Source organism: Anneissia japonica, unplaced genomic scaffold, assembly GCF_011630105.1.
Source record: "Anneissia japonica isolate Jap-2015-1 unplaced genomic scaffold, ASM1163010v1 scaffold284965_len83405_cov169, whole genome shotgun sequence".
Taxonomy (NCBI): domain Eukaryota; kingdom Metazoa; phylum Echinodermata; class Crinoidea; order Comatulida; family Comatulidae; genus Anneissia; species Anneissia japonica.
Window position 1 is genome coordinate 8,617 of NW_022692935.1, and position 24,134 is coordinate 32,750.

Sequence of the window (24,134 nt, forward strand, 5' to 3'; positions counted from 1 at the left end):
TACTGAATATACTGTATATATATATACGTATATATATATATATATATATACCTATATATATATATATATAAATTTTTAAAGGCAAATGGGAAAAACCCACTAAACAGCAAACGGCCACATAATGCAAAACTATTTAAAATTAAAACGGAACAGTAGAGAAAATCCGATCAGAATGACAAAATAAACTAAGTATCCACTGGAAGGAATCCCAATATCTGCAGATTTAATTTCTTTTATTTACTTTAATTTGTTTATTTTATTCATTTCTTCCAACAGCGAAGAATCGCCACTTACCTACAGTTTCCTATTGCTGAGATAGTTTTTTAACTATTTATAATATATGATGGAAGTGTTGGCACAGCGGCTGAGGCTCGGACTCTCAACCCCTTGGTCAGAGGGTTTCGAAATTCTTTCTGTGCAAGTCGTTTGTGTCCTTGGGCAAGATTTATCTGCGTTTGTCTCTCTTTACCCAGGAGTATATATGGGTACCGGCATATGCCAGTGAGGAGGAGTGGTGATTCCCTCAAAGCATTGAGAACCCAAACGGATCCGTTTCGGCCTTCCAGGCCTCATCAGTGCAGCTAGGGTATAGACAAAAACGAAACGTTCGACCAGCTTAGGTGGGGCCCAAACTAGTCCCACAACCACTAATGATTACAGAGCCAAAGCAAGGCAATATATATATACACAGCCCAGGTGGAATACAAGCTATGTGGCTCGGTTCCAGTAGATACAGAGAATATTTTGTCATTCTTAACGCGTCCTATGAAATTCTTACGAGACAGCACTAGTCCGCGAATTTGTGAACAAGAGCGGAGATCTAAAGATGCAATCTCTACCGTGCATCAGTGGCGGCCCGCTGGATCTCAATAGAGATTCTTTAATAATATATACATTTTAAAAGGCAAATGGGAAAACCCATAAAACAGCAAACGGCCACATAATGCAAAACTATTTAAAATTAAAACGGAACAGTAGAGAAAATCCGTTCAGAATGACAAAATAAACTAAGTATCCACTGGAAGGAATCCCAACATTAACATTTAAAAACATCCAAAAATGACAAAAATTTCCAAAAATACAAATTTACCCTAAGTGAATAAAACTTCATATTTTATTTCTCTTAACAAAGGTATAGCCTTGTGAAAAATTTGAAAGAAATCCATTTGTTTGAGTCTGCCACTATTTTTGAAATTTCTTTGATTTTTACAGACAACTGCTCTTATAACGTAATTTCATCTGTCTCTACTAATATTGATAGTTGAGACTGTCTTTTCAGACTCTGAATGAACAAATTTAAAAAACATATACATAATAATAATCAGAAAAAAACATACCCTCAGTTGTCACTGATGTGGTTGGCTTCAATGTTGTAGGTCCTGTATACATATAAAAATGTCATTAATACGTACTTTTTAATTAGAACATTTAACAAGTTTTAATTTCATTGGGCATTAAAGTTAATTAAATGTTACCACTTAATATCAGTTTTCTTCACCTGTTATTAATGGATGAGCTGTAGTTGCAGATTCTGATTACACACATTTTTTAAAAACATACATAATAGTAGTTAAAAAAATACTCTCAGTTGCCACTAATGTGGTCGATGGTAGCACTGTTGTAGTTTCGGTATGAATACCAACATTGAATAATATTCAAAAGATGCTAATCAATTAAACACTTAACAATTAAGTTTATTTTGTTGGAAAAGTTTTTAAATATTACAACCTAAATTCAGCTGTCTCTAGTACTGGTGATGGTTGAGACTGTCATTTCAGACTCTGAATGAACAAATTTAAAAAGTATATACATAATAGTAATAAGTAAAAAACATACCCACAGTTGTCACTGATGTGGTTGGCAGCAATGTTGTAGGTACTGTATACATATACAAATGTGATTAATATTTAAAAGGTACTTTTTATTTAAAACATTTAACAAGTTTTAACTTCGTTGGACATTAAAGTTAATTAAATTTTACCATTTAATATCAGTTGTCTTCACTGTTATTAATGGCTGAGCTGTAGTTGCAGATTCTGAATACACACAATTTTAAAATACATACATAATAATAGTTAAGAAAATACTCTCAGTTGCCACTAATGTGGTCGATGGTAGCACTGTTGTAGGTTCAGTATGAATACAAACATTGAATAATATTTAAGAGTTGCTAATCAATTAAAAACACTTAACAATTAAGTTTAATTTTTGTTGGAAATTAAAGTGTTTAAATATTATAATTATCATTATTTTCAGAATCTGAATGAACAAATTTGAAAAGCATATACATAATAAGAATCAGTATAAAACATACCCTCAGTTGTCACTGATGTGGTTGGCGGCAATGTTGTAGGTACTGTATACATATAAAAATGTGATTAATACGTAATTTTTAATTAGAACATTTAACAATTTTTAACTTCATGGGGCATTAAAGTTATTTAAATGTTACCACTTAATATCAGTTGTCTTCACTGTTATTAATGGCTGAGTTGTAGTTGTAAATTCTGATTACACACATTTTTTAAATACATACATAATAGTAGTTAGAAAAATACTCTCAGTTGTCACTAATGTGGTCGATGGCATAGGCGTAGATCCCGGGAGGGAGGGATGGGGATATATCCCCCAATATTTGACAAGGGGGATGGTCCATTGTATCATCCCTCCAATATTTTGATTATGTATGGGATAAAATGAAGTTTTACACACTTCAAAAGACTGTCACAGAAATAATTTGCACTGTCTTATGCGCTTACAAAAATGAAAATTAGCATAATGTATTAATGTTGATAACAAAATTATTTTATCTGGTACCAATCTAAGCTCTTCTTTCCTTAGATGTTAGATGTGCTTGCAAAGAGAGCCACATTTCACACTCAAAGGTGTGTACAACATCAGTAAGGTTATGTCAATTCCAAGAATGTATAAGGTTATATCGGTTGATGAGGAATTTATTGATGAGGCCTATAATAGCAAAATGCATCAATTTATTTTGCAAAAACAAGAATTCCAGCTTCAGAGTGGGGCACATCCCCTGTCCGCACAAGGGCACACATTGGCGCCAACACCAGGCGCGTAACAGGGGTCTTGGGTCATAGTGGGTATTTATTTTCCCAGTTAGTAATTTACCATACCTATCCCACCCCACCCCACTCCCCATATAGAAAAAAAATACGACATAGGGCTTATCTTATTTATAACATAGCCCACACACGTGTGTTTGAAACTAAATATAAGCATTTTCATCATGGTTTTATTTATTACAAACATATTATTTCACCATCAATACATATTGAAGCCCTTCTTTTAGGTTAAAACGATCTATCTTAAATTTGTCTTTCTTGAGTTTCGGACTATTATTAGGCTTATGTGTTTAAATAACTTAAAAGGATATACCTAAAAAAAGCCCTAAAAAATGCGCGCGAAGCGTGCAAAATATTCTTGTGTTTTTAATTCCAATTTCGCTGGAATTGATGAAAACTAGAAATGCGAGCAAAGAATTTGAGAATTTTAGGCACTTTCAGAGGATGCATTTGTCAAGTGGTGGGGAAAGATTTTCAAAAGATGGATATTTTTTCCTTTTCCCCCGGTGTTTTTTAATTCTAATTTCGTTGGAATTGATCAAAACTCCCTAAAATGTGCAATTTTTAGAGGAAATTGGCCTATGCTAACAAGAAATGTGCGCGAAATACGCGAAATTTGAGGTTTTTTAGGCACTTTAAAGGGCATTTATAAAGGGGTGGGGAAGATTTTTCAAAGATAGATATTTTCCCCTTGTCCACCAGTGGTAAAGCCATCGGGCAGCATAGATCAAAGGAGTTATGACTGTTTTTGAAATGGAGAAGGGGTTGCAGGGTGTTGTGAGTCTGGTCATTATGATATCTTCCTTTCTTTCTTTATTTTTCTTTTCTCCTTTTCTTTTTCTTTCCTTTTCTTTCTTTCTTCTTTCTCTTTCCCTCTCTCTCCCCTCTTTCTTTTCTCTTATTACCCAGCCCGGTACGACGGCTTGGTCAGCCCGGTAAAAACCGTCAGGGGAGGGGCAGTTTCCCCCCTTCCCCCCGCGCCTGTTACGACACTGGCTAACACGCCAATCATCCCCCCACCCCAATGAAAAAAACTTTTCTACGCCACTGGTCGATGGTAGCACGGTTGTAGTTTCGGTATGAATACAAACATTGAATAATATTCAAACGTTGTTGTTAATCAATTAAAACACTTAACAATTAAGTTTAATTTTGTTGGAAAATTGAAGTTTTTAAATATTATAACCTAAATTCAGCTGTCCCTACTACTGGTGATGGTTGAGACTGTCATTTCAGACTCGGAATGAATAAATTTAAAAAGTATATACATAATAGTGATAAGTTAAAAACATACCCTCAGTTGTCACTGATGTGGTTAGCGGCAATGTTGTAGGTACTGTATACATATAAAAATGTGATTAATACTTAAAAGGTACTTTATATTTATAATATTTAACAAGTTTTAACTTCGTTGGGCATTAAAGTTAATTAAATTTTACTACTTAATATCAGTTGTCTTCACTGTTATTAATGGCTGAGCTGTAGTTGGAGATTCTGATTACACACATTTTTTAAATACATACATAATAGTAGTTAAAAAATACTCTCAGTTGCCACTAATGTGGTCGATGGTAGCACTGTGGTAGTTTCAGTATGAATACTAACATTGAACAATATTCAAAAATTGCTAATCAATTAAAAAACCTAACAACTAAGTTTAATTTTGTTGGAAAATTGAAATTTTTAAATATTATAACCTAAATTCAGCTGTCCCTACTACTGGTGATGGTTGAGACTGTCATTTCAGACTCTGAATGAACAAATTTAAAAAGTATATACATAATAATAGTAAGTAAAAAACATACCCTCAGTTGTCACTGATGTGGTTGGCGGCAATGTTGAAGATACTGTATACATATAAAAAAGTGAGTAATACTTAAAAGGTACTTTTTATTTATAACATTTAACAAGTTTTAACATCATTGGAAATTAAAGTTAATTAAATTTTACCACTTAATATCAGTTGTCTTCACTGTTATTAATGGCTGAGCTGTAGTTGGAGATTCTGTATACACATTTTTTTAATACATACATAATAATAGTTAAAAAATTACTCTAGTTGCTACAAATGTGGTCGATGTTCAGTATGAAAACAAACATTGAATAATATTTAAGAGTTGCTAATCAATTAAAACACTTAATAGTTAAGTTTAATTTTGATGGAAATTGAAGTTTTTAAATAGTATAACCTAATTTCAGCTGTTTCTACTACTGGTGATAGTTGACACTGTTGTTTCAGACTCTGAATGAACAAATTCACATTTTAAAAATACATACATAATAATAGTTAAGAAAATACTCTCAGTTGCCACTAATGTGGTCAATGGTAGCACTGTTGTAGGTTCAGTATGAATACAAACATTGAATAATATTTAAGAGTTGCTAATAAATTAAAAACACTTAACAATTAAGTTTAATTTTGTTGGAAATTAAAGCGTTTAAATATTATAACCTAATTTCATCTGTCTCTACTACTAGTGATAGTTGAGACTGTAACAGACTCTGAATGAACAAATTTGAAAAGCATATACATAATAATAATCCGTAAAAAACATACCCTCAGTTGTCGCTGATTCTGTGGTTGACGGCAATGTTGTAGGTACTGTATACATATAAAAATGTGATTAATAGTACTTTTTAATAAGAACACTTAACAAGTTTTAACTTCATTAGATTCTGACCACTTAATATCAGTTGTCTTCACTGTTATTAATGGCTGAGTTGTAGTTGTAAATTCTGATTACACACATTTTTTAAATACATACATAATAGTAGTTAAAAAAATACTCTCAGTTGTCACTAATGTAATGTAAACTACAGTAAAATGTTTAGCCAATAAATATGATGTGTGTGAAGAAAACATTAAACAATATTTTAATTTGGACCTTCAAAAAGCAGTTAAAAAGAAATTGCTATGAAATTTTAGGGGGGGTGGGGACTAAAGCCTGTTTAGCCTCCCTCTAAATCCGCCCCTGAATACCGCACAAGATTTTTTTTTGTTTTCTCCTCCTTCCCCCAGAAAGAAGTACACTATAGAATGAATTATTTTGTCTATTTTGAGATCATCATTTTGAGATCAATAACAATTTACAAGACAAAAATCATCTATAGACATGCTCTTCCACAAATAACAACATCGTTTATGGTTTGAAGTTTTGCATGGCGAAGTTATATTATATATTAATTCTTGCGGTACACCAGGTAGATAGTTCTAAAAAGAACTGTTGTTGTTGTTGGTTGAGAATATTTCGACGTTTCGATTGAGTTGCTTCAATCGTCTACAGAATAATATCTGCAGAAATTCCAAACAGGGAAAATACTTATATTTTGGGATAGTGAGACTTGCCGCGGATTGGTTGAAAACTATACAATAGGCGAGACTACGTGTGGAAAAGCTATTAAAAAAAGCCAAAATTTACAGTCTGTGTAAACGGGTGGGGAGTGGTATAAACATCGTTTATGTTGGGGTAAAGCTGAACTGGGACTGATAGCCACTGTACCATCTTGGCATTCCAGACGGACAAAGAAGCTACGGGAATTCACAAACACGATACAGTTCATCCAGATACTGAATTTGTTATCAGCGATATTTAGTTGTTCATGCTTAATCAGATCCATAGGATGGTGTGATGCTTGGGTGTTCAAAATGAACCAACGCGGATCGGGGATCGCTGTTTCCAAAGACGGTGTCAAGGGGAAGAGCCTGTTAGATCGCTTTAATATTGTAGGGTGTTGTACGATTCAAATGGATTACACTGGTTAAAAGATTTAGGATTCCCGTTATGTTTTATGACAAATACAACAATTTTTGGTTTAGTACATGTTCAACTATCTTAAAAATGTGGACCATTTTCCGTTTGGAAGAGGGCGGTGCGTACATTACGCACTCATCGCACCACCTCCTACCAGTGGCGTAACGATGAGTCATCGGGCCCGGCGGCGAGAAAATGTTGGGGCCCCTTTGCAGTGAAGTAGACATTGTCAACAAATATCGTGTGACTGTTTAACAATGTAATCAACTAATAGTTTTGCAAACACATTTTTAATCTGAATACCGTATACCTAGCCCTGAGCATCTTAATATAAAATAAATGACAGCACCACTTTCAAGACTAACTTGTATAGAATTAATGCTCTAGCTTTCGTCCACACAGTCGACTTCATCAAGAGACTGATAAAACAATACATAGGGCCATTGTAACATCAGTCTGTAGTGCATTAACCAGCATTAAACCACATAATCTACTGTATAAACCCAGAGGCAGCGGAACTAGAGTGACAACATACTGTACAAATATTACACTGATTGTCATGCAAACAAAAACAATTAGGCCTATGCACTTTTATATATATTTTTCATTCAAACATCGAAAAAGAACTCTTTCAAATTTTGTTCTTATGATCGAACAAAACATTATCATCAACAGTCACTCCTTAAATCAAAAAACTCTCATTCGTCATCATCCTCATGAAGCACAACGTCATAAACATTGATGGCGTCTTTCGCATGCTGACTCTTTTCTAATCGCTTGTCGAAGTGTCCATACTTACATCTTCACAGGCTTCTTAAAATGGACCCATGTGTTACATTGAGCCTCCTGGCGAGAAATGTGCTGCTGCTGAATATGCTGTAATACCACTAATTAACAAGTAATTAGCAAACCAAAAAGAATGTAAGAGACCAGTATAAGGGTAAAAATACAGTAAAAACCACAAGAAAAAAAGCAGGGGACAAACTGACCAATCAACATGCTCCATTGCTCCTGTGTTATGTTATTGACTTGTAAACTTCATGAAGCCAGAATTTCTGGGATTGAAATTCAACATTTACCTTGTCAGCAGTAAGGAACAAAAACACGTGTTTTGTCTCTACTGTTGTTAGCTTTTCGTGTATCGTTGATGCACCATCAACCCCATCTGCTCGTGATTCAGCCTCAGAGAACAATAGCAATGCATCCCATTGTTCTAGTATCCTGAAACAGCCTTCTCCTCGTGATAACCATCGTGTTTGAAAGAGTTTAAGCACCTTAAGATGGGGCACCTGAACCACCTCCTGGATAAGGCGGAATTGATATTTACGTTTACTACTTCGGGAGAAGTAACAGCAAATACCTTTGACGAATGCCTCCAACCACGATGGGAGGCAATGATTGGTATGGTTTGCGAAAGAGCAAATGAATGGCAAATGCAGTCACTGATGAATATACCAGGGACATCAGCCTTCAGTCGCGCCTGGAATCCAGTGTTAGATGCCATCACTGTTGAACAATTGTCGCTCGCAAAACCAGTTATATTATTGAGGGGAATTAATTAAATTTATTTAATTTCATTTAATATATGCTTGATGGTTGTGTACAGTCCATCAGCAGGTCCGTCTTCAACCTCTACCGTGGTCAACAAAGTATCTCTTACTTTGTTGTTAGAGTGAAACCTCACAACTACAGCAAAAATCTGAGAGACTAGAATGTCTGTAGATTCGTTAATCAATAATGAAAACTTGCTATTTCTGCAGATATTCGTGAGGATTTCACTCTCCTAATGTCAAATGGCCACTTGCATTACATACGATTCGTTTATTTTACGTTGAAAGTAGCGGTCTTACCGATTTGTAAAATTTAAGTGTGGTCTTGCGCACTTTGCAAATAGCACATAAACTATTATTTTTGCTTTTGACAATCCCGTTACCGAAATCTGGATCGGTCAGCCCAACATCATTAAAATGCTGCTTATACCACAATTTTGGTTTCTTGGTGGTGGGGTCGTCGAGTTGGCACTGCTACTACGTTCTCCTAAATCTTCTTCCGGCTCACTCATCATCATAGCTACAAATTAATGTGCTCTATCTATAATAATGTAGGATGCGCGCGATTTATCAAAATGTATGTGTTGTGTGTGTTCTGATACTGCATCCTTGCGCATGATATTACACGCATACTAATCATTTTCATTTTTGGCCTGATTATAATAGGCCTAATTACAATGTTTGGGCGGCGTAAATGTAACAAGAAAGCTTCAGCAATAAACAATGTCCCCACACTGCAAATTTCAGCTCTGAGGCGCGTCTCAAACTAAAAGTTGCAATGAAGATTTGCCAATAAGCATTATCAATCATTCAATCAATCAATCGTCACCAGAGGCGGAGCACGACGCTAGCCCCCACTCTTCCAAATACAAAGAGAAACGAAAAGAATTCCCAGACAGAGAAGAGCACGTTATCGTAGGCCTACTAAAAAAAAAAAGAAAACGACAAAACAAAGTTCGAAAGTTTTCTAAAATCAGCCTTCTTGTAAGAAGATGAAGTTTGTAATATATATATATATTTAGGACCAACATTATTAAATGTTATCTTTCATAGGCATCTTTTGTATTCTAATTTATATATTTGTAATTTCTCACGTGCAGAACATGGCCTACTGATTAAATAGATATCCTATGTAGGCACAACAAGCGAGTGAGCGCACCACTAACCAATAAAGTAGTAGTAGTAGTAGTACAGGCTAAATGTGACAAAATCCTATTTAACCTTAAACTATAATAAAAGGACTGTTTGCATATTCTTGTAGGCCTATATTTAAAAAGTCATGAAAACATTCTTGCCACCTTTTTATAGTCGCGTTTACAAAATATTCAGGGTCAAAGGTCAATTACCTACATGCAGCATGTTCCAGGTCATAACTCATCAAGTACTTCCTCTAAAAGCACAAAAATAGTATCTACACCGAGGTTTTTCGGGACAAAAATTATGGGAAATTTTTGACGCCTTATAATAGCTGCGTTGACCAAATATTCAGGGTCAAATGTCAGTATAGCCTTTATATAGCATGTTCCGTGTCATAAATCATCAACTACTTGGTCTCAAAGCACGAAAATTGTGTCTACACTAAGACTTTTGGGGTCAACATTTATGGAAACATTTTTACCGCCTTCTAGTAGCTGCGTTGATTAAATATTCCAAGTCAAAGGTTACTCACTTTTATCCAATATATGATGGTCATAACTCCTGAACCACTTGGTCCAGAAGCACAAAAATAGTGCGTACACAAAACATAAATGAGGTGTCTACACCTATATGTTTTGGGTGTCAACAGACACAATTATATTCTTTAGGCTTATAATGTATTTTTCATTGATTTTTTAGCATAACAGCCACTCGTTAATTAATGTGCACTTGTAATTAGTACCACCGAAATGATGAGAATCCAAGATAAATCTGATACAACTATGGACCAGTCAGAGAACAGCTTAGAAATAATTAGACTGATTAGACGTTTTTGCGAGTAGGTTGTACGTTTTTGCGAGTAGGTAGTTCGTTTGTAACTGTATTTTTGGCGGCGATTGCCTTCCATATCTACCTTAATAGACCGAATTAGCGACGAAAGAGGACGTCATCACAATTTTGCCGAGTGTGTATAAAATTGTAAACAAAGCCTAAAAGTCCTATTCTAACGTTGCGAGTTTTTGTATGGAGTTTTTGTCCTGGAAAACAAGCAAAAAAACAAAAGTACGCGGGTAAAATACTTTTTAAAACATTGGTAGGTTAAGGAAGGTTCATAGAACCATCAGAAGATGTTTGATTTGATTTTCATGTAAAATTAAGTTAAATATACGTAGAGTATTTACAGGCTAGGCCTCGGCCCCTGACACTTGTTGCACGACAACGCGACATTGCAGGATGTGATGATTGACCTGACTGTAAATGTTCAGCCCCGTGCTGTCGTCAAGTCTTTTACTTGTTTAAACATCCAGTCTGCCAAAGTTATTGGTGTGAATTTAGGAACATTATCCAATAATTTTGAATAACTTAGCTCTCCTTGACATCTGCAAGTACAACACATTTCATAGTTGTCCATGTGACAGATTACCACATAGCCGACATAACAAGCTAACCTGTATTATGGTAATACAAATCACAATGAATGAACACCGACTATCACCATCTCTATTTAGGACCAACAAAATTATTCTTTCTCATTCTCCTGATGACCGTCAGATCAATCTCACCGAAACATTCAATTCAACAGGTGTTTATGGATTGAACTGTTACAGAATATCCGTCATTGGTCAAATAAATTAGTATATTTCAACTTACTTTCTGTGGTCTCCGTTGTTGCCTGTGGAGCGGTTGTGGTAGCTTCTAAATAAATGTAAAACATTAACACAAATATTAAATTTATCATTATTTAACGTCTATTAATTACCATACTTCTTGACTACTAAGGATAGGCCTACACTTTATACAGATTTAAGTTAACAAGTTAACAATTTAACATTAGGTGTTATTACTTTTTATTATTTTTTTTCCAACTTTTTCTTAGTAAACGCTTTAATTTTACCATTTTTATACTATTTCAGTATGATCCCACTGTACAGTAGCTCACTTCAGGTTTTAATAAACAGACTTGCCAGATCAATTCTGGGTGCAGATATTAGAACACCTGTTGTTGATTTTATAACACCACTTAAAAAATTGGACAAGTGTTAATTAACGATTAATTTAATTAACTGCTACAGTATGTGCCTATGTGATAATTATCACAACTTAAATACAGGAAGAAAATCTTAAAACACTTTGGTCTTGTCAAAATGACGAAATTAATCAAGTAGAAGAAAATTTTAATATCGTTCTGTCAAACTTTAATTAACCTACGATTAACTTTACGCAGCAATACATTCAAATACGTAAAAATCCTACAAAAATCTATACTGTACAACTTAATTCTTCATATAATTTTAATTTTGTTTTGTATGCAATTTCAGTGTTTACGAAGGCAGCTAGAAATAAAGAAAGATTTCTAACTAACCCCAGTTGTTTTAGCTTCTGTATAGATAAAACAAAACAAGAGAGATGGTCATCGACTTCAGGACCAAACATAAATTTCAACCAATAATCATCAAAAGAAAAGAAATTGAAATCGTTGATAATTATAATTATCTGGGCATTAATACTCAATTGGGCTGGAGTGACCATATTGAGTTAGTGTAAAAAATTAAATCTTTGGATGTACTGCTTCATTAAACTACAGAAAATTTTAATTCCAGTGAACCTATGTTGCTTTAGAACTTTCTATAGAGCTGTAATATGTAGTGTTTGGACGTATTGCCTTGGTTGCTTGGCTATTGCTTGGCTGGTAATGCTGCCAGAGTGGATAAAGGACACTTTGAAATTTTCATCCGTCGGGCTGGTAAAATGATTGGTTTAGATTTGCCCTCCATAGTGAGGTGTGTTTAGAACATCTTCAGAAAAACTTTGATCGGATTGAGTTAGATCCTTTCCATCAGGTTATTATAAACCAACTTAATCCAAGCAGTAGAATGAGGGTACTCAGCGCGAAAACAAATGGCTATGGCAAGTCCTTTATCCCCTCCGGCGTCATCCAGTTCAACAAGAAGGCAAGAAGAAAAATTCTATAGTCGGGACAAGGCTTAACCCAACTTGTGATGATGAAGTTGGTGATACGAACATGCAGACATAAAACTGTTCAGTGTTATTCATATCATACCATGTAACAGTATAGGCTCATGGGCTTAAGACAGGTGGGGCTTGCCATAGCTCATGAGATCAAAACATGTCTCATTCCACTTGTGCTGGACAATTGGCACATGACTGATGTACTATTTCACTCATACTGAACTAGTTTTAGTTCACATTTATTAGCGGTGTTTCATTATAGTCATGTACAGTATATATAATACGTCTTGTCTCTGGTTATAAATCAAATAACCTGACTCTTTAAAGGTATTATTTTTACAATAAGACATGAAAATATTTAGTAAGTTATGAATGTGCACACATGGTTAATATGTAAATGCCAAGGTATGATAGACTATTAAACTACAGAAAAATAATAGGCTTCTATAATTCAGATAGAAATTGTACCATGAATAAAAACTATAATACTCTTATTGGATTACGTGGCCTAAAAAAGTTATCAAAACAGGGTATAGAATTGAAAAGGTGCAAAATTGTAATTCTTAATCAGCCTCTTTTCCACCTTGTCTCTCTTCCCAAATCATTTTTTTTTACGTCACCAACTCTTTTTTGACAGAGGTTGACAAAACGCTGTCAAAATGCTCAGACCGCACTGACTCAAATACAAAAGCTCACTTAGAAAGTTAGACCTTATCCTTTTGACCCCCGTACAGCCCATCGCAATTATCATTAATAGCCTGGTTGTAAAATTGCTGAAATTAATGAAGGAAGGAAAAAAGTAAAGGAAAATTAATTTTTGCTTTTTTTTTAAATCAGCATAACCTTATAGTGTTTCAGAAAAAAAAAATCCCCATGCCTAGGGCTTGGGAAATTTTTTTTACTACACTTTAAAATTTTGACCTAAAATACCCTATTTTAAACTATTTAAGATGGGGGTAGGGGAAATATAAATTTATGTTTTTGGTCATTTTTACATAAACTGTGGATATGAAATGTAACAACAACTTGGCTAAATAGTTACTCATCACTCTCATTAAAAAATTTGATCGGAATAATGATGACGTCATCATGACAAATTCCAAGATGGCATCCATTATGGTGGGAAAAACTATGTTTTTAATGTAAAAATAATTTTATTATCAACGTAAATATAATCTCAATACAATATTATACATACAGGAATAAAAAATATATATAATTAATGAACTACTACAAAGTTAACCCAACGAAAAAACGAAATAGTGAAATTTTGCTTTAAAATACCAATTTTTGGATCGGGGTATGGGAAACATGTTTATATTTTTAGTCACTTTTATTTTTTTTTCTATAACTGTGAAAACTGACAGGACCTTAGTTAAATACTTACCCATTATAGTCGTTTAGTAGAGGACCTGGGGGTCTGATAGTGTGGGTCCAAAATAATATGGATAAGCAAATCATTATTTGTGGTGTGGCGACCTCGTCGTGGCATCGGACGATGGGAGTCTAGGCCTGTCTGACGGGAATTCCCCACCTCCCAAGCAAATTGGAATGATGACGTTAACACACCAAATTCCAAGACTACAATCAAAATTAAAGGAAATGTTTACCAATTTAAATTTAATTTTTCTACACTACATTTTTCTTCATCATCATTACTATACTATTATGCTGTTACTCTATAATATTATTAATATAGTATATCAGATTATTCTTATGCGTTTAAAAAAATGTACAGCTTATAATTCACATTAATATTAGCGTTAGTACTGTTATTCTTACTATACTGATGTCATTATTATTATCATCATCATCATCTTCCTCATTTTCATCCCCATCTTCATTATAATCCCCACTATAAGGAGGATTTTGATGATGAGGAGGAGAAGAAAGATGATGAGGATGATGGTGAGGAAGAAGATGATGATGATTATGATTGATGATAAAGGTTGTGATGATGGTGATGAGAATGATAGAAAATGATTGGTGAGAATGATGCCTCTCATCCTCACCTCGTCCTCACTTTCATTCTCCTCCTCATCATCATCAATGATGATGATGGTGACTGATGATGAAGAGCATAATGATGAAAATGATGATGGTAATGATGACGATGATGATAATGACAGTAATGAGGATGATGATTAGGATGATGATAATGATGATTATGATTATGGTGATGAAGATATAGTACAGGCTAAATGTGACAAAAATCCTATTTAACCTTAAACAAACTCTAATAAAAGGACTGTTTGCATATTCTTGTAGGCCTATATTTGAAAAGTCATGAACAAATTTTTGCCACCTTTTTATAGTTGCGTTTACAAAATATTCAGGGTCAAAGGTCAATTACCTGTATGCAGCATGTTCCAGGTTATAACTCTTCAACTACTTGCTCTAAAAGCACAAAAATAGTGTCTACACCGAGATTTTTCGGGACAACAATTATGGGAAATTTTTGACGCCTTATAGTAGCTGCGTTGACCAAATACTTCGTCTCAAAGCACGAAAATTGTGTCTACACTTAGATTGTTGGGGTCAACATTTATGGAAACATTTTTACCGCCTTCTAGTAGCGGTGTTGACTAAAAATTTAGGGTCAAAGGTCATTGACCTTTATACAACTATAATCGTCATAACTCCTCAACCACTTTACCTAGATGCACAAAAATAGTGGCTACACCTAGGTTTTTGGGATCAACATTTATTCAATTTTTTTTTGCCACCTTCTAGTAGCTGCGTTGACCAAATAATATTCAGGGTCAAAGGTCAATGAACTTTATACAACATATAATGGTCATAACTCCTCAATTATGGGAAATTTTTGACGCCTTAGAGTAGCTGCGTTGACCAAATATTCAGTGTCAAAGGTCAGTATAGCCTTTATATTTCAAGTTTCGGGTCATACATCCTCAACTACTTGGTCTCAAAGCACGAACAATTGTGTCTACACTTAGATTTTTGGGTTCAACATTTATGGAAACATTTAACCGCCTTCTAGTAGATGCGTTGACTAAATATTTATGGTCAAAGGTCAGTGACCTTTATACAACTATGATCGTCATAACTCGACCAGTTTGTCTAGATGCACAAAAATAGTGGCTACACCTAGGTTTTTTGGGATCAATTTATTAAAGTATTTTTGCCATCTTCTAGTAGCTGCGCTGGCTAAATATTCCAGGTCAAAGGTTACTGGCCTTTATCCAATATAATATGATGGTCATAACTCCTCAACCACTTGGTCCAGAAGCACACAAATATTGTCCACACCTATAGTAGGCCTGTAAAGTGAACCAATCCTTCAAATTGCGATAACATTCTGAAACTTGGCACAACAACAACATGGAATTGAAGGGTTGCCCAAAATTTGGTCAGGGGAAAGCGGCTATTTTGGATTTCAAAATGGTGGACCCCAAATTTTCACTTTTTAGGTATATCTCAGCTGAAAGGCACCTAAAGTGTTCTGATTTTGGGGGCAAAGTATATGGTATTGGGGTCAACAAACATTGGTATAACTTACATTTCGATTGCATGGTGGCCATTTTGAATTCCAAAATAGCTGCCATTAAATTGCATTACAACGCATATCTGAACTTGTAGAGCCTCAATTACGGTGAATGTTTTCGGGTTTATTAAACAAATATATGCAATTACAAATACTGACTGAATAAATATTGGCTCTTTTGAATTCAAAGATGGCCACCAAATACATGGTTTCAAGGCTTATTCTTTTATAACACCTTTATTACATTCAGTAAATATGGTGTAATTATTGGTCACAAGAAACATTTTGGATACAACCTCACTTATGATTTTTGATTTGGGAGACAAAGTCATTGTAATTGGCGTTAAGAAAACCTATTATATAGATATAACTTTTATTATGATTGCATGATGGCCACTTTGAATTCCAAGAGAGCCGCATTCAAATGAGTATGTCAATGCATATATCTTTAATAATTTTAGGGCTCGATTACAGTAAAATGGTGTATATTTTTGGAGTTTACAAGCATATTGATACAATATCCATTATGATTACATGGTGATGATTTTTAATTCCAAGATGGCTGTAATCTATTACCCGCTTTACACTTTGGAATGTCTATTTTGCTCAATATGGTGTATGTTAGTACATTTAAAGGAATAAAGTGTGCACCAATTGATCAACCATCTGTGAACTCTATTAATGACTACGACAATAACATAATTATGCTGTATCTCTATTACATATACCGGTACACATTCTCATAGTTTCACATGTTATTTCTAAGCAAATAAACATAAATTATAGTTCGTAATTATTAACATATGTTTAATGTTTACGTAGATGAGCACAGACTTCTTGTAAGGTCTTGTCTAACATTTTCCCTGGCAACCACACAACTCGGTACATCCTAATCCATTCTTTCTGCATTTGCAGCTTCCAAGTTCACAGTTTGGGCGGATCCAGGATTTGAAAGAGGGGGTTCAAAATGTTTCCAAAAACACCTAAAATGAAAGGGGGTGGGGTCCTCTCCATGGAAAATTTCCCCCTTGAACCCGCCACTGTATGACTAACGCTCAGGTGAGCTAGGGTTTTAAAACAAATCGTATATACTCGCGTATAATAGGACGTGGCTTAAAATAGCAAATTACGATCGAGAAAAAGGGGGTCATCTTATACGCACGGCATTCATATTTTAGATTTGTATAATCATGTTCGTCTTATGTGCGGATCGTCCGTAACACGCGAACTTACTACCAGACATACAAATATCAACCAAAAATCTCCTAAACTAGGGGTCGTCCCACGGGTCACCTTATAGGACATACGCGAGTATATACGGTATACTGCTTATTATGTAACCCCTGCGGAAGTTCGGGTTCCAGTCACATAACCAACGGTTGGTTGTAACAATAAACGCGCAAGACTGCTCGCGACAGATTCTACAAGTGCGTGGTTGGCTGGGTTGTTTTGGTCAGAAAGGAGAAACTTTATCTGTGAATTGATTTTCGAACGAGATAATGAAAACTCTCTAATTACTCAAGCTACTGTATGACCGTTTTTATAATATTTTTGATAAAACCAATTTCTTCTAATTTTAAATACGTTTTCCCCTGAATTTGTGATAATTCGTTATCACGTAAGTGCTAAATGCGTGACACATTTATGATCTAGCATGTGCTTCCGCAAAATGCGTGTTTCATCCAAAATCACTTAACGCGGGACTGTCCCGCACGATGCGTGACGGTTGGTAACTATGGCTCGAATTCAGCACTGGCCATCAGGTGCAAGCTCGGTGGTCTAGAGGTATGATGCCAGACTAGTGATCTGGAACTGGAGAACTGTGTTCGAGTCCCACTGGAGAACAACTTTCACACGCACTGATTATTCAGTACATTTTCACGACAAGTTGGGCAACATTTTCACAAGTTGGGCAAAATTACACATATAGGCCCCCCTATTGATTCTCCTGACACAAATCCAGGTATTGTTTATTCCATCACGATAATACCAATTACCATTTAATAATAAAACAGTCATCTCGACCTGCGCTACTTGCAGTGAAGTGAATCTAAAATATTTATGAAGTTATGATGATCTGAAGTGTTTAAAATCGTACACAATAATAGTTGAACCAACTTTAAAATACCACAAATACAAATGTGCGTGACGATATTTTATTGCTTTAGAAATGTGATTTCAAAAAGTATGTATTCGTGAAGTTATGATGATCTGAAGTGTTTAAAAACATACACAATAATAGTTGAACCAACTTTAAAATACCACAAACACAAATGTGCGTGACGATATGTTATTGCTTTAGAAATGTGATTTAAAAAAGTACATTAGTGCATCGTATGTAAGGGCTTGTTTGTTGGGGGTTTTTTTACTTGCAGCGTGTGGGAAATTGGTAATAGGTAAATTGTAATGAATATAATCAATATTATAGCCTCTAAAACATAATAATTATTATTGAAGGGTCCTTTTAAAGTTTAAATAGGATTTTTTAAAGTTATATTTTTAGATCATTAGACCAGATTAGACCTTAAACGAGCCCCCGATACTGCACTGCCCATACCTACGCCAAGACTGGACCTGGGTATTATTAGTGGTTACATAACGTTTGCTATGCATATATCATGCGCTAGAAGTGGAAGACCATAAGGTATTGGGAATGTGCCTCTCTCTGGTATCAGTGTAAAAGTGTAAGGTATAGGATAGCGTGGATTTAAACATTTTCCTAATGATAATGTACAAAATAAGTGTCAAGGAAAGTAAGTATGATTGTTGGAAAAAATGGTCAACATTTTATTTTGATTTCTCACCCTGACCTTCGCCTGGGCGAAGTGGGCGAAGGTTTGGATCCACATCTAGTTAGCATGAATTATGTAAGCCAGGACCCAGTAGTATTTTGTTACGTTTCTTCACAGAGGGAGGTTCGTCCGAACCCCCTGAACCCCTTTGGATCCGCCACTGGTTTGTGTGTCCACAACGAATTAACACCTTGGCGACATTTAAAAATTCGGTAGAGAGCTCCAAACTGGAGTAAATTTGTTGTCGTCCTTCATCCATCCCCAATTAACTGGATCCTGTTCAACTCTGAGGGCATCTAGACAGTTTTACCACTTCCTGGATTGTAGTACAGATCGTTTGACATGTTTCTTTAATGCAGCTGATGTTGGGGGGTATTGCCTTTCCCCAGTTGTAAATAGGTATCACCTTGCATCATCTACCTTCTTATCATCAAATGTGCCGCAGTACATAGCAACAACATAGTTCTAGTGTCTAGAACTAGGTTGTTGTCTCCTGTTTTAGTGTCTGTTTCACTAACATCTCCTACAGATTCTCTAGAATACTGGAATCATACATGGCATCTTTTTCCAATTTTCGTTAAATGCCGGTTTACCTTACCTTGAACAGATGAAGTTGTATCACAACCGCTAAAGTAGTGAAACGACAATTGTGAGCGGTTGATATCTGTGGTCCCAGAGAAGTAGCAATCGTGTGTATTGGAATGTACTTTAAGTGCTTCCCCTCGAGTCAAAGCTCCTGGATGCCATGCAGGTATTCTGTGGAAAGCTGACAACTCAATAGCAGCAACATCACTGTCTACAGTCTTGACAAGAATGCGTGGAAAATTTTCAGCAGCATGTTTAACATGAACAAACATACGTTCATCTGCCTCTTTCATGTTACATAGCAATGGTTGCAGATCTACATACTGGTTTGCTACAGCTCCGTCTCCCAGAGACTCTACAAACAATCCGTGGTTTGTGTCAATGTTCTCAACTACTTCGTTTGCAATTAATGGAAACACTCTGATTTGTTGTCATCACATCTCAGGAATGTAGACCAATTGTCGGGCATACTCCCGCTGGCTTTGATGACCCTCCTCACACCAGAGCCGCGGTTCGAACGCGTACCAGACTTTAAACTGTCTTTAAAGTATGTGTGTAGTGCAAAAAAATTCGACATCAATCGGACTTATTCGATGTCGAATAGTGACTAATATTGTATATTTTTGGAAAATATTTCAGCCGTTCCAAATCTCTATCCTATTCTTCCTTCTTCCTTTATTCTTTCACAATTTGCATTTATTTATACTTTTTATTCATATTTTATACACTACACACATAGGCTAGTCACTAGGTTTAGGCCTAGGCTATGCCTATTACTATATTATTTAAATATACAATTTTAATAGATAATATTAATTTAACATAGACATAGTAATTCATACACTATTTTTGTGCTTTTAGACCAAGTGGTTGAGGAGTTATGATCATCATATGTTGTATAAAGGTCATTGACCTCTGACCCTGAATATTTGGTCAACACAGCTACTAGAAGGTGGCAAAAATGTTTCAATAAATGTTGATCCCAAAAACCTAGGTGTAGCCACTATTTTTGTGCATCTAGGCGAACTGGTTGAGGAGTTATGACAATCATAGTTGTATAAAGGTCATTGACCTTTGACCCTAAATATTTGGTCAACGCTTAAAGGCAAAAATGTTTCCATAATTGTTGACCCCTAAAACCCAGGTGTAAATACTATTTTTGTGCTTTTAGAGCAAGTGGTTAAAAACTTATGACCCAGAACATGTTATATAAAGGTCTTTGACCCTTGACCCTGAATATCTGGTCAACGCATCTATAAAAAGGCGGCAAAAATTTTTCCATAATTATTTACGCATAGACGTACGAGAATATGCAGAAAGTCCTTTTATTAGAGTTTGTTTAAGGTTAAACCATATTTAGCCTCTACTAATAAGAATGGTGATGAGGAGGATGAGGATGATGCGGTTGATAAGGAGAAGGAAGATAATGAGGTAGATGGTGATTGATGATGAATGATGATGAGGAAGAAAATTATGCCGATAAACGGAAGCAGTGATGTAGGTTATGGTCGTTTTTCTGGTAGCCTTTAGTTTAAAAGGATAAGCTTTTTCATGGTTTTCACAAGCGCCTTGAGCACTTTAGTGGAGATGTGCGCTTAATAAATCTTTATTATTATTATTATTATTATTATTATTATTATTATTATTATTATTATTATTATTATTATTATTATTATTATTATTATTATTATTATTATTATTATTATTATTATTATTATTATTATTACATTATTAAGAAGACACAACAATAATTGTTACTTAACCAATATCCTGAGGCGCGTGGAACGGAGAGAGTAGAGAAAACAGTAGAACTTATACATACTGTTTGTGGTGCTGAACTAATAATAATAATTCAAATAATAAAACATTAAATAGTTAAACCGTTATTAAATTTTTAATTATTGGTCATGTTGTAACTTCAGCCGTTGTCTTTCAAACCATTTAAATTATCGTAGCAAAAAGTATAAAAACTAACTTGTGTTTTTAATGAAAGTTAATCACTTGTAAATTATAAATGCTTGAAAATGTGTAGTTCAATGGTTTGATTGAATGTGTGTGGAATGGGAATTGAATATATGGCGTAGACCTATGTTTAAGAAAAAAATACAAAGTATAGGCCTATGTAGGCCTAAAAAAAAACAAAGGTTACTTTGTATTTGGTCACGGAGGGCTATATCTGAGGATTTTTCAAATGAAAGATAGGGGGTAGCTAGCTACCCTATTCTCCCTTCTCCCTCCATGACTGGATCCGCCAATGATCGCGCACACAGCAAATCTATTATATTATAGATGTATCGAGTTTAAGTGGATGGTGGCTCGTTTATTGCTCGTCCCGGTAGAGTCGGTGTCAGTATCAGATTGACTGCAATACAATAAACTCCTACTTGTTTAACTTTGTATACCACAAATTGTAGTTGTGGTCAGCGAATGTCCTTATAATTATCTAAAAGTATTTACACTGAAGAGTTATCCTTTACCACAAACCACAGAAAGCCGTTGAGTTCAGCCAGACTAACATTCATATAAGCTTATTTGGAATATGAACTGGAATCTGGGGAATTCATGTTTATATATATGCATATATATATATATATTTGTGTGTGTATATGTTTTATTTTATTGTTGTATGTATAACATTGTTTTAAAATTGCTCTGATAACAATAAAGTTAATTTTACATTTTAAAAAAAAGTTTTTACAGCCAAAATGGCAGCCATCTTGGATTTTTTGTGATGAGACGTCATCATTCTGATTTTTTAATGAGAGTGAAGAGTAACTATTTAGCCAAGTCCTTGTTACATTTGATATACATAGAATATGTAAAAGTGACTAAAAACATACATTTATTTCCCCTACCCCCATGCTAATTAGTCAAAGTGCTATAAAAAAAAATTGCCCAAGCTCTAAGAATAGGGATTTTTTTCTGAGACACTATATGATATACTGTTTCAGAAAAACCAAAAATAAATTTTCCTTTACTTTTTTCCCGCTAATTTCCTACTGCGCCCAGACTATAATTTTTGAATTGTTAAAAATAAAGCTGACTGAAAAACGCTCTTTCAATTAAAACTGGGCAGCTGCGTATAAGCAAATAGATGACATAACATACCTTTCGATGAGAAACCAGTCAGTAAAAGTAATACAACCAGAAGAGAATGTGAGATTATACTGTACATCATTGTACTGTATAGCTAAATGTGTCTTCTGACTGTTCAAAATGAGGAGAAACTCAATGAGGAAATACACATATATTCTACCTATAAATACATGAAAAATTAGCATAAAAATGAAGCATTGAAAACAAGTCAACTGAGTGTTTCATAATAGCTTCAAAAATACTATAAAAACTATAGTATTGTTATACTAAAAATGCATGAGTCATGATATCTCAAGCATCATATCAAAGGATTTTTACGGAGTGGAATGTCTATTGCTGACAGTATGAGTAGACATGGTGCCGAGTTGACTTGCGGTCGAGTTGACTTGGGGCCGGGGTGACTTCAATTCGATTTGATGTAGGCCTAGGCCTACCATATAGACTTTCTTTAGCAATATGTTCTTACCATACCATTACTGTTATTGTTATTATTATTATTATTATTATTATTATTATTATTATTATTATTATTATTATTATTATTATTATTATTATTATTACTGTTATTGTTATTGTTATTGTTATTGTTATTATTATTATTATTAATATTATTATTCATCAATATTATTATTATTATCATTATTATTATTATTATTATTATTATTACTATTATTATTTGTTTTCAATTTTTAAAAATATATTTTATTATTTTTATTATCATAGCCGATTGTTATGCTTCAGCTTCAGACTTGCTAGCGTCCCCAACCAACACCCAAATAAAATGTTGTTTGAGATAATGTAATTACAATTCTCATGGCGATTTTAATGATCTATAGGCCTTCAATACCAAGGCTTTTCGACCGGAATTGGCATTATTTTCAATAATAATGTACTAAATAAATATGAAATTACCCCCAGGAAGACAGAGTGCTAGTCAGAAAAAGATTATCAATTAAAAACCAAAAGTATACCCACCTCTAAAGCAAGTTTCTAATTCAAATGCCTTGGAAATACATTTACTGAATAATATGTACTTTTCAACGAAAACTAGAAGGTGCAAAATAAAAAGATAATTAATCATCTTTTAATTGGTGTAAGGAAGAAATATTTATTATGATTTACTGTACAAATGTGGAAGAAATTATATCGCAATTTCATCCATTATGTTCATTTTCATTATCGGCTACTGGAGCCTTCCAGAACTCATATCGGTGTACAGTAGGCTAAAGGATATGTATAATGCCTAATACAATGCCTATTATGTAACGACTAATATATTAAACGAATAGAAGAAAAGATGAGCGCAATAACATTCTTGTATCAGAATTCAATGTTAATAAATTATAATCAAGTACAAATACCTACAGTAAAAGTCCTTAATTAACAATTATGCAATGAAAATTACTATTCAGATTCTATTCTATTCGCGATAATATTTGTTACCCACCCACCCCTTCCCCAGTTCAAAAACGCTGTCTGGAGTCAGGGACGTATCCAGGATAGCCATTGGGGTGCGGGGGTGTGGAAAATGGACCATGTAGGCTATAATTTCATATTAATACTAAGGCCTATATATAATTATAATTTTAAACATCACTATTTGTTTTATTTTATTATTATTTTTAACCTACATTATTATATTATATACATATTATTAGACC

The 24,134-nt window shown here is 34.4% G+C and overlaps 1 protein-coding gene across 1 annotated transcript in view; it reads right to left on the reverse strand.

Annotated features, from left to right (window-relative positions):
• Positions 1–19,670, reverse strand: part of LOC117100566 (hyalin-like) — a gene marked incomplete at its 3' end in the record, with an annotated part of 28,236 nt that extends 8,566 nt beyond the window's left edge. Inside the window, exons 1-10 of the mRNA XM_033240340.1 lie at positions 19,391–19,670; positions 11,176–11,220; positions 8,199–8,344; positions 7,918–8,139; positions 6,587–6,800; positions 5,644–5,688; positions 4,892–4,933; positions 2,315–2,356; positions 1,837–1,878; positions 1,338–1,379 (exon numbers count right to left, since the gene is read on the reverse strand). Of these exons, the coding sequence (XP_033096231.1) occupies positions 1,338–1,379; positions 1,837–1,878; positions 2,315–2,356; positions 4,892–4,933; positions 5,644–5,688; positions 6,587–6,800; positions 7,918–8,139; positions 8,199–8,344; positions 11,176–11,220; positions 19,391–19,670 (1,120 nt within the window). The remainder of the gene's footprint in view (positions 1–1,337; positions 1,380–1,836; positions 1,879–2,314; positions 2,357–4,891; positions 4,934–5,643; positions 5,689–6,586; positions 6,801–7,917; positions 8,140–8,198; positions 8,345–11,175; positions 11,221–19,390) is intronic.
• Between the last annotated feature and the right edge of the window lie 4,464 nt (positions 19,671–24,134).